General features: G+C 34.1%; 1 protein-coding gene across 1 annotated transcript; it reads right to left on the bottom strand.

The window, feature by feature from the left end:
- Positions 1-827: 827 nt before the first annotated feature.
- Positions 828-1,766, bottom strand: LOC308343874 (olfactory receptor 2L8-like; the record flags this gene model as incomplete). The annotated part of the gene is made up of 1 exon (XM_080805083.1): positions 828-1,766. The coding sequence occupies one exon, from the start codon at positions 1,764-1,766 to the stop codon at positions 828-830; it is 939 nt and encodes a 312-aa protein (XP_080661209.1).
- Positions 1,767-13,120: the final 11,354 nt, after the last annotated feature.

Here is a 13,120-nt window from a genome sequence, read left to right as displayed (position 1 = left end):
AAAATCTTAAAAAAAAATAAGAACACAAAATATATAATGAAATGCCCATAAAAGAAATTGTCTTTTGAAATGTTAATAATAACTTTTTGGGATGTAAATATGAGGGTTTTCAATGATGACTGGGGAGTGGTTCTGATCGATCAATCTTCACAAAATAGTACATAAATCTTATCAATCCTTTTAGAAAATGGCTTTCAATTTTCCATTGTCCATTTACATCTCCACAATCATAATTATTTATCCTAACAATGTAGATCTCTGGTAAATTGCTTTCTTAGATTTCTTCTAGATACTTCCAGGGTCCTGCTCATAAAATAGATAAACTTATAAAGATATCTAATTCCATGCAGAGGACTTTGGCTAATTGTTTTATCACTTCCCCTGAAAATCAGGAAAGAAAGAATCAATATTCACTAGTCAAGGGTAAACTTTATTTGAAATTAAACTTATATATTTATATATGTTATAATATTTCTTGTTCCATTGTCTTTATTTTAGCCACTTGGAAGATATACTAAGTATATTAGAACTATTATAATCAATAATACCATCAAGTTGTACTACTTCCAATGTCATTTCAATGTACTAATAAAATCTTTTTACACACAAGTTAAGGGAAGATATATGCTCTTTACATTTATTGACAAATTACCAGATAGGAAACAAAAGGAGTGTTTGAGATGTGTCATTATTTTGCTAAATATCAATTATTTTAGTGTTCTAGGTTAAATCAATCCGTGTATTCAATCCTGGAATGGCATTGCTCTTAAGGAGTATACAAGGTGAAATTAATGTACTTCTAAGCAACAGAACTAGTGAGAACTTTGTTATATTTTTACATAGCAGAACCTCAGAATCACTCTTTTCAGGGCCCCCATAACCTCCTTGTTTCTCAGGCTGTAGATTATGGGGTTGAGCATTGGGGTCAGGATGGTATAGAAGACGGCCAGGACCTTGTCCTCTGTGGGTGATCGGAAGGATCTTGGGCGTAGGTAAGTGTAAACAAAGGGTGCATAGTAAAAAGTCACCACAGTGAGGTGGGTACTGCAGGTCGAATAGGCCTTCTTTCTCCCTTCTGTTGACCGCATACGGCAGATGGCAAGGAGAACCCGGCCATAGGAACATGCAATGCCAATAAAAGGAAATGCAAGGAAGAGTGTGGTGCTCACAAACACTGTGTATTCATAGACCCAGGTGTCCATGCAGGCCAGCGTCAACATGGCAGGGACATCACAGAAGAAATGATTGATGGTTCTGGATCGACAGTAGGGTATATGGAGTGCATACACAGTGTGGGCACAGGAGTTGATTGAGCCCATGATCCAAGATCCTGTTATCATCAACACACATACTCTTTTGTTCATGCGAATGGGATAATGGAGAGGAAAACAAATTGCCATGTAACGATCATAGGCCATAGAGGCCAATATTAATCCTTCTGCACTAGCTAAAGTGATGAAGAAGAAGCTCTGAATTCCACACCCAATGAAAGAAATAGATTTATTTCCAGAGAGGTAATCAGAAGCCATCTTGGGGACAATGGTGGAGATGAAGCTCAGGTCCATCAGGGAGAGTTGACTAAGTAGAAAATACATGGGTGTGTGGAGATGGGTGTCCAGGAGGATGAGGATGATCATGGACAGGTTGCCAAACAGAGCCATTAGGAAAATGAGAAAACTGAGAATGAAGAAAATCAGGCCAATTCTTGATGGTGTGAATAACCCCAATAAGAAGAAATCAGTTGATGTTTGGTTAATAGTTTCCATAGGACATTAATTTAGTTTTCCCTAAAGAGAGATACATATTAAGCACAGAAAGATAATCTCTTATTAATTCGTTATTTTAGTTCTACCATGATTTATTCAGGAAAACTTACAGATCTTAAAAAAAATTAACACATATGTTGAGAAAACAAACTTGTCAGTTTTTGCCTCATAGATAAAATCTTGATGAGGCATACATTTGTCTACAAAATATTTCATAGAAATTGTAAATTTGTAATAATAATATATTTCTGTAATGACTTTATTAAGATGCACATATTTTTATTTTTCTATGTAAATTTATACCACCAGAACTTACTCTTTTTATGTATGCACTGTAAATCAACATAAATGTGTATATTACAGACCCATACTCGAATACATTTTATGATCCTTAGGCAATGACTTTTTTCTTTTATGATTAAGCCCCAATATTTCCAAAAGTAAAGTAGCCTGTCAAGTCATGCTGCAGAATATACTCTTTTTTTTTTCTAATTTCCCCCCCCAAAAAAACTTGTCAAATCACAATTTTTAGATCTTAACCATAATTATCTCCATCTATTTTCCCAGAAATCTACAATGAATAACTATTGTCAAATATAATTTATATAAACCTGATTTCTTCTTCTCTATCTTTCAAAATTTAAATGATCTAATTTAAAGAAACCCTTGCATTGTGAAATTCCTTTCCAATTTTTTGTAGCTTCCATGACAGTTCAAATTTTCTAAAAAGATGTGTTCTATCTGCTTCTCAATAGCTATATAAAATCATGCATTGCATTATTTCACTTTTCTTTACTCATTCCTTTTTCCCTCCTGTTTTTTTGTTTTAAAACTCTTTCCATTTCTAGATAAGTGTGAGAGTTTAACCCAAAGAAGTATTACCCCCGTTATAAAATTCAACTAATAATAAAGAAGTAAACCTGTATGAATTTAAATAAAGTTGGGATGAGAACAGAGAGAGGATTAGAGATAAAAATGTTAAGAACATTTTGGGTGAAGAAATTTTAAGGATTGACATTTAAAAGGAGGAGAAATTACATTTTGAGAATGTCTAGGTGGTAATGAGTGGGGGGAATCTTCTCCAGAAGACATACTGTTAGTGAGAAAAGCCCAGCATGTTATGCCCAGAAAAAATTGTAGTGCTTTAGTCTCATACTTTTCTAGGACCAAAACCATCAGACTGTTGAAGAAATCTTTATGGGAAAGAGAGATATACACACAAGTGCATACACACACACACACACACACACACACACACACACACACACACACACAAATACACACACATTGAGTTAAAAATGACTGAGATAAAACCATAAAAGACTCAATCTCAAAAAACAGACTGAGGGTTGTTGGGGGGGACGGGGGATGGGAGAGGGTGGTGGGGATATGGACATTGGGGACGGTATGTGATATAATGAGTGCTGTGAAATGTGTAAACCTGGCGATTCATAGACCTGTACTCCTGGGGATAAAAATACATTATATGTTCATTAAAATAAATAAATTAATTAAAAAATACACATTAAAAAAATGACTGAGATAAAAGTAAGAAACCTTTACAAAAAAGCTGATGTCTTCAGACAAATATGAGAAGTTTTTAAATCTGAAGCAAAAATGTCATGTATTATATAAAATAAAGTGCCAAATTAAAAAAAAAACCACTAATGGTAAATAAAGAATAGTAATTAATATGACAAATTTAATGAAAGTTTCAAAAGATAAATTGATGAAAAGCTACAAAAAGCAGCACCCAAACACAGAAGTTTAAATTTAAGAGAATGAGAGGAATAATGTAAAATGACCCATCATATAATTATAGGTATTCTTATAAATCCATATGGCATTGATTTATTTTTGGCAAAATATTTATTTATTTTGAGGTGAATATTATTATTAAAACCTTTTTTTTTCAGAACCATTATATGAGTTGCAATGTTCAAAGTGGATGCAAGGAAAACAGAAAAATAAACAAGAAATAGTTTATTAAATAGTATTTTCTTGAAAATACTAAGTATATTCTTAAAATTTTTTGATAACTCCAGTATCGGCTAGATAAATATGCTAAAATATTCTTAAGAGAAATTATGGTAATATGAGAAGAAATATACGAGATGAACCATATCAAATAGCATCATATTTCACAATATTGTTATATCTTTTATATGCAAACTATAAAATCTAGAAGATGGTAGAATGTCATCATTGCATGTCCTCAAGCATAAAGTGGAATGTAACTATGTTGAGAGGATGGAAGACAGGGAAGAGGAACAGTTTGATGATGTAGGGAGGGAGTGACATGTCATCCAGAGTGGCCTAAGTTAGAAATGATATGGATTTGGGATATAGGAATCAAACATTAGGACATAAGCAAAAAAATCCAGAATACACCAGCTCTCTTTACAACTTAAAGAACTGGAGAACCAACAGCAAATTAAGCCAATCCCACACACAAGAAGGTAAATAATCAAGATTAGAGCAGAGACCAATGAGATAGAAACTAGAGATAAAGAAGAACGCATCAACAGAACTAGAAGCTGGTTTTTTGAAAGAATCAATAAGATCAATAAACCATTAGCCAAACTAATCCAAAAGAAAAAAGAGAAGGCCCAAATTAATAAAATTATGAATGAAAAGGGAGAGATCACAACTAACACCAAGGAAATAGAGACAATCATCAGAAATTATTATCAGCAGTTATATGTCAGTAAGTTCAGCAACCTAGACAAAATGGATGCAATCCTGGAGACATGTAAGCTTCCAAAACTGAATCAGGAAGAAATTGACAACCTGAGTAGACCAATATCTAGTAACGAGATTGAAGCACTGATCAAAAACTGCCCCCCAAAAATAAGAGCCTGGGACCTGACAGATTCCCTGGTGAATCCTATCAAACTTTCAAGGAAGAAATAATACCTATCCTCCTGAATCTGTTCCAAAAAATTGTAGCAGAAGGAAAACTTCCAGGCCCTTTTTGTGAAGCCAGCATTACCCTGATTCCCAAAGCAGGCAAAGACCCCACCAAATAGGATAATTTCAGACCAATATCCCTGATGAACATGGATGCTAAGATTCTCAACAAGATCCTAACTAATGGGATCCAAAAGTACATTAAAAAGATTATCCTCCATAACCAGGTAGGATTTTTCCCTGGGTTGCAAGGGTGGTTCAACATTCAGAAATCAATCAGTGTGATAGGACAAATCAATAAGAGAAGAGAGAAGAACCACCTGGTCCCCTCAATTGATGTAGAAAAAAAAAAAAAAAAACAACATTTGACAAGATACAGCATTCGTTCCTGATTAAAACGCTTCAAAGCATAAATATACCAGAAACATTCTTCAACTTCATAATATCTATCCATGACAAACCCACAGTGAATATCATCCTCAATGGGTAAAAGCTAGCAGCTTTCCCTTTGAGATAAGGAACACGACAAGATGCCCATTCTTGCCAATGTTGTTTAACATTGCACTAGTAGTCTTAGCAACAGCAATCACACAACAAAGAGAAATAAAAGTATTCAAATTGGCAATGAAGGAATCAAGCTCTCTCTTTTCACAGACATGATACTTCATATCAAAAACCCAAAAGACTCCACCACCAAACTACTAGAACTTATACATCAGTTCAGTAATATGGCTGGGTATAAAATCAATGTACAGAAATCAGTGGCTTTCTTATACACTAACAATGAAAATACAGAAAGGGAAATGAGAGACTCGATTCCATTTACTATAGCACCAAAAAATATAAGATACCTGGGAATAAACTTAATCAAAGAGGTAAAAGATCTGTACTTGAGGAACTACAGAACACTCATGAAAGAAATTGAAGAAGACACAAACAGACGGAAGACCATTCCATGCTCATGCATCAGAAGAATAAACATTGTTAAAATGTCTATACTGCCCTAAGAAATCTATACTTTCAATCAAAATTCCACTGGCATTTTTCAAAGAGCTGAAACAAACAATCATAAAGATTGTGTGGAACAAGAAGAGACTCTGAATTGCTAAGGAAATGTTGAAAAAGAAAAACAAAACTAGAGCATCATGTTGCCTGATTTCAAGCTTTACTAAAAAGCTCTGATAACCAAGACAGCATGGTATTGGAAAAACAAAAACAAACAAACAAAAAATATGCACATAGACCAGTGGAACAGAGGAGAGAACCCAGATATGGGCCCGCAAATCGATGGTCAAATAATCTTTGACAAAGCAGGAGAAAATATCCTGTGAAAAAAGGACAGTCTCTTCAGTAAGTGGTGCTGAGAAAATTGGACAGCTATGCATAGAATAATGAAACTTAACCATTCTCAGACACCATGATAAACTCAAAATGGATAAAACATGAAGCAGGAATCCATCAAAATCATAGAGGAGAACATAGGCAGTAACCTCTTCAAAACCAGCCACAGTAACTTCTTTCAAGTTATGTCTCCAAAGGCATACAAAAGCGAATATGAACTTTTGGGACTTCTTCAACACCCAAATCTTCTGCACAGCAAAGGAAACAGTCAACCAAACAAAGAGGCAACCCACAGAATGGGAGAAGATATTCGCAACTGGCACCATAGACAAAGGGCTGATATCCAAGATCTATAAAGAACTCCTCAAATTCAGCACACACATAACACATAATCATGTCAAAAAATGGGCAGACGACATGAACAGACACTTCTCCAATGAAGACATACAAATGGCTAACAAACATATGAAAAAATGTTCATCCTCAGTAGCCATCAGGAAGATTCAAATCAAAACCACATTGAGATAGCACCTTACACGAGTTAGAATGGCCAAAATCAACAAGACATGGAACAACAAGTGTTGGAGAGAATATGGAGAAAGGGGAACCCTCTTACAGTGTTGGTGGGAATGAAAATTGGTACAAACACTTTGGAAAACAGTGTGGGAATTCCTTAATAAATTAAAAATAGGGCTACCTTATGACTGTTCATTTGCACTACTGGGTATTTACACCAAAGATACAGCTGTACTGAAAAGAAGGGCCATCTGTGCCAATGTTCATAGCAGCAATGGCCACAGTCGCCAAACTGTGGAAAGAACCAAGATGCCCTTTAACAGAATGAATAAAGAAGATGTTATCCATATATACAAAGGAGTATTGTGCCTCCATCAGAAAGGATGAATACCCAACTTTTGTATTAACATGGACGGGACTGGAGAAGATTATGCTGAGTGAAATTAGTGAAGCAGAGAAAGTCAATTATATGGTTTCTCTTACTTGTGGAGCATTAGGAATATCATGAAGACATTAGGAGAAGTAAATGATAAGTGAATTGGGGGAAATTGGAGGGGGAGATGAACCATGAGAGACTGTGGACTCTGAGAAACAAACTGAGGGTTTTGGAGGGGAGGGGGTAGGGGGTTAGGTGAGTCTGGTGGTGGGTGTTAAGGAGGGCACATATTGCATGGAATACTGGGTGTGGTGCATAATCAATGAATCTTGGAACACTGAAAATATAAAGTAAAATAAAAAATATAAAATAAAATAATTAAAATATAAAATTAATTAAAATATAAAATAATATAATAAACATATAAAATATAATAATAAGAGAATAAAAGTTTTTATGTTTAACTGCTTAAAACTAAAAAAATGAAAATATATAAAAGCTATTAATTATTCAGTATAAATGAGAATCAAGAATGTATATAAGTTGCTTTATAACTAAATAAATTGGTTTAGCTCATATTTTTTTTCATTTTAATATAGTTCTTGCTTCCTTTTATTTGGCATCTTAATCATTTTTTCACTTGTTCCCTGCAACAATACAAATTTACCTAATGGTGTAGATAATACACGCATCACTCTCAGATCCTCTAAATGTACTCTAATCTGTGTCTTGCCCCAATACCAAAGTATCCCTAGGTCACAAAGAAACACCTTCCTCTTTATTATCTCCTCTGTAAATCATGTTGTAGATGTATACATTCAGCTTATTCGTACACTGTAATGAGGAAATTTCTGTAATTAATGCCCAGTTTAAAAATAAATTGCAGATTACCATTTTTATTCTAATAAAATTTAATAAGCATTAATTTTCATGCATTTATTATTCTTCTATGTTTCACATGTTCCTATTCAATTCCAATAACAGTTTGAAAAACTTATCACTTTACTGAGTCATATATTTACAGAATAAATATATTTTTCAAATATAGATTCATTATAATAATGATGAGAAATGGATTCCAAGTGATAAGAAAATAATTATTTAAAACTACATAGTGATTCAGTGGCAAAATTGGAAAGGTATCCTCTAGATCCTAGACAATGTAGAATTTTCTTCTGAAGCAAGTGAATCTCAAAGAAAGAACTTTCAGATCGCTAAGTAAGTCTGGTCACATTAGATTTGGTCCAATTATTTGCATATTTGCAGCAAGACTGTGCCTTTACCAAAAAAGCTTTCCATTGTTTTGCTAATTTATTTTAATCAGACTTAACTTTCAAAAGTATTGGAATGTAAGTTAAAAATATCTTCACCCTGAGGGTTTTGAAGGGGCAGGGGGTGGGAGATTGGAGGAACCAGGTGGTGGGTATTAGGGAGGGCACAGATTGCATGGAGCACTGGGTGTGGTGAAAAAACAATGAATACTGTTGCGCTGAAAATAAATAAAAAATTTAAAAAAATCTTCACCAATTTTGGTATAAATTTCAGTTTCTTCTTTCATCTCTTTTCAAGAACCCTGACAAAGTTTTGAGTGTTGAGCTGTATCAAAAGGAATATCCTCACCTCTCCCATAAGGGAAGTTTTCTATAAAAACCCTATCAGATCGTTTTTCCCAAGGGCAAACTTTAATCTCTACAAAGTCTACCTTAGTTCTTTGAAATGTTTGGTTATATTTGTAGCTACATGACAGGACCATAGATAATAAATATTTTGCATTGATACCAGTTATCTAGATTTTACAGCATTGTGAAATGGTGTTGATTGAATGAATCAGAGGACCAAGAGAAGAATTCTCTAGAGTCTAGCCAAGCATAATTCTCTGCAGTATCTCTCTATGGAGTCCTACTTGAAATTTTCTATGCCTTATAGTTTCCAAAGCAGATTTTACTAAAAAAGGACAAAGTAATATAATTCATAATGCCTCAGTGACTTATGAGATAATAATCTTATGAAATATTTAATAATGTGTATTTTTCTTTTTTTTTTACCTTTTTTTTTCAGTGTAACAGTATTCATTGTTTTTTCACCACACCCAGTGCTCTATGCAATCTGTGCCCTCCCTAATACCCACCACCTGGTTCCCCCAACCTCCCACCCCCGGCCCCTTCAAAACCATCAGGTTGTTTTTCAGAGTCCATAGTTTCTCATGGTTCACCTCCCCTTCCAAGTTCCCTCAACTCCCTTCTCTTCTCCATCTACCCTTGTCCTCCATGTTATTTGTTATGCTCCACAAATAAGTGAAACCATATGATACTTGACTCTCTCTGCTTGACTTATTTCACTCGGCATAATCTCTTCCAGTCCTGTCCATGTTGCAAAAGTTGGGTATTCATACTATTTTTCAATGTTTAGAAGTCTATAGAGCTTGTGATCCATAGTGATTTTATTGTATACATTGTGTAAATTTACAGTATTTGTATGTACCTGTATCTGTGTACTTCTATATATAGCTTCATGAAATACAACAAAGGTGAATCAGCATTGATAAATAAACAGGAATAGGAAAATAGGTAGATATTTCAAGAGGTATCTGATTTATCAGTACATACTTTGAGTTTGTATTCAATTGTAGATATGTTTATTTTGCTTTATTGCAAGAGCACTCTAAAGATTGTTTGATGCCAACAGTAGGACTAATTCTAGTTCTGTCACTTACTATAAATTTAAGCTATGCAAACTTGGATTAGTAAATTCAACTCTCTGAGCCTGTACCTCATAAGTAGGTGATCTCACACTTTTTAGAATGGCTATTATAAAAAAAAAATGAATGTTGGAGAGAAAGTGGAGAAAACACATTGAACCCTATTGATGGGAATATAAATTAGTACACTCGTTAAGGAAAGTAGTATAGAAGTTCTTCAAAAAGTTAAAAGTAAGACACCCTAATTCTTAGGAAACAGTCTGAGGGTTGCTGGAGGGGAGAGGGTGGGCTGATGGGGTGGCTGAATGATGGGCATTGGGGAGAATATGTGTTGTGATGAGCTCTGTTTCATGTAAGACTGATGAATCACAGACCTGTACCCCTGAAACAAATAATACATATACATTAATTATTTCATTAATTTTTAAAAATAGAAGAAAAATGGGGAATTTTAGTGCCGCCCAGTGGCAAGAAAACTTTAGCAATAAAACACAAAATGTATATGTAATCAAAGCTACAAATACCAAAAACGAACTGGTTGCCAGACAGGAGGGGAGTGTGGGTTGAGCAAATGAGTGAAGGAAAGAAGGGAAAAGAGATACAGGCATCCAGTTACCGAATGAGCAAGTTAAACTTGAAACTACCATATAATCCAACAATCCCACTTCTGGGTATATACCCAAATGAAATGAAATGAAATCAATTACTTGAAGAGACACTTGCACTCCTATAGTAATTATTTCAGTGTTATTTATAATAGCTAAAATATGGAAATTAATCTTTTTGTACATTGACAAGTAAATGGTAAATAAAATTTGTAAAATGTATATTACACAAGAACAACAACATGGATGAACATGGAGGACATTCAGCTAAGTGAAATAAACCAGACACAGAAATACAAACACTTCATAATTACAATTATGTGTGGAATCTAAAATAGCCAACCTTTAGAAGTAGGGAGTAGAATGGTGGGTGTTGGTGGGTAAATGAGGGAGAAATGGGAAGACATGGGTCAGATGCTACAGTTCTCATTTTACATGATGAATAAGTTCTGCAGGTTTATTTTACAGCAATTTATATATAATTAACAACATCATTTATTTGAAATTTTCTGTTAGAGTAGATTTCCCCAGTTGGTACTATTCACACACACACACACACACACACACACACACACACACACACACACAGTGAGTTAGTGGATATGCTAGTTTGTAGTGCTTATTTTAATGTGTAAGTATCTTAAATGAATTTATGCACCTTAAATATGTAGAACTTCTGTCAATTATACCTCAATATATCTGGAAAAAAACCCAAGAGTTATTACAAGATTGAATGGGATAATTTACACTGGATGTCAAATTTGAATTTGCATGAGTGACCAATGTACAGTAAAGGGGATATTTTTTATCATCTTCATCATTGTCGTTGCTACTAAGATCAGCATAGTTGCCATCATATTTTTATCCACACACCTCTCATTCTTAGATTTCTCAGTGGCATTGCTCCCAAATTATTTCAATGCACTATTTGATTTTCACAAAGCATCTTAAGTTGCTAACACCAATATAATAATTATTATTAGTTTTTAAATATTTTATTTACTTATTTATTTAAGAGAGAGAGAAAGAGGGAGAGAATGAGAGCAAGAGAGCAGGAGTGTGGGAGAAGCAGACCCCGCTGAGCAGAGAGCCTGACGTGGGACTTGATCCTGAGACTCCAGGGTCATGACTCGAGCTGAAGGTAGTCGCTCAATCAACTGAGCCACCCAGGCACCCAGATATAATTATTATTGTACTCAAAAGTTAATGACATGCAAATATTTTTAAGGAAATGCTAGAGTTAAAGAGAGAAAGCAGTACAATTGGACAAATTTCTGTTAAAAATAATCATAACACTATTCATATGAGTGACTGCATTATTTCTAGAAGGTGTCATTTACATTGAGAATATATCATAGAGCCTCCTTAGAGAGATATATTTATACATTGCTATTTGACCTTTATTATAAATTCCATCTTAGAGTTTTGAATAAAATCTTAGCAAGAAATCATGTAATTAGAAGTGGCTGATGCATATAAGGAAAAACACTGCATAAGCAATAATATATTTATCATGAAAAACATTTAACCACTTTGCATTCATTGGCAAAATGTCCCCCTCCCCAAATCCAGGAAAGAAATAGGAAATGCTTTTTTTTTTTTTTTTTTTTTCTAAAATCACTATTAATGATTTGGACTCCTACATGGTATTTTTTTTTTCCATTAAATTTCACGTGAGCCCATCGAAAGCTTACTAAGTATGACTCAACCATGTCTTTTACAAAGACCTTCATTACTTCCCCTCCAGAGAGCACATGTATGAACTAGCTCCTAAACCGTTTTCTATTATAAACAGGGCAGCTCTTCTCACTCAAACTCCGGTTAAAATCTTCTATTTTCAAACTTGACCAAGTCTTACATAGATTACATCATTAATTTCCTAAACAGACAACTTTAAATTTGAAATAATTTCAATCCAGTCAGTAATATACAATGTTTGGTCCATATGTACAATGGAATATTGTGCCTCCATCAGAAAGGATGAATACCCAATATTTGTATGAACATGGCTGGGACTAGAGGAGATTATGCTGAGTGAAATAAGTGAAGCAGAGAAAGCCAATTATTATATGGTTTCACTTACTTGTGGAGCATTAGGAATAACATGGAGGACATTAGGAGAAGGAAAGAAAAGTGAATGGGGGTAAATTGGAGAGGGAGATGAAGGATGAGAGACTGTAGACTCTGAGAAACAAACTGAGGGTTTTGGAGGGGTTGGGGACATGGGGATGGGTGAGCCTGGTGGTGGGTATTAAGGAGGGCACATATTTCATGGAGCACCTGGTGTGGTGCATAAACAATGAATCTTGGAACACTGAAAAAATAAAAGTAAATTAAAAGAAAATAAATAGTTGATGAGGATTAAGGAGGGCACTTGTCATGATGATCAATGATGTTTTACAGAAATCCTGAATCATGATACTATATACCAGAAACTAATATTACACTGTATGTTAATTATACTAGAATTTAAATTTTTAAATAAATTTAAAAATAAAATTAATGGTGGAAAAAATCTACAATGCTAAAAGAATTAACCCACTGAGATCAACAGTCATGTGATCACATTATATGCATGCCTGAAAACAACTCTACTTCTGTAAAATAAAATTTATTCTACCTATGCCATACTAAAACATTCTTTATTTAGCAGAAAACACCCCCATTTGCAAAGGGTCCATTGCAGACCCTGGACTTAATGTAACTTTCCTTCCTCAGTGGATGATATCTATACTTTAAATTCAATTATTTTTCTGAAAATGTCTTTTTCAGACAAATTTTTCTTTCATTTACAGGTACATTTGCATTCATATGAATATTTAGTATTTGTTGTCACAGATCATTATTACTTTTAAAGTGACTATACATTCATGAATACAGTATCATTTAGTGTAGATCCTAGTTTTAT

This window comes from Martes martes (assembly GCF_963455335.1).
Source record: "Martes martes genome assembly, chromosome: 5".
In the NCBI taxonomy this organism is placed as follows: Eukaryota; Metazoa; Chordata; class Mammalia; order Carnivora; family Mustelidae; genus Martes; species Martes martes.
The sequence above is the reverse complement of the archived record's forward strand: the minus strand, read 5'-3'. Positions and strand labels throughout refer to the sequence as shown.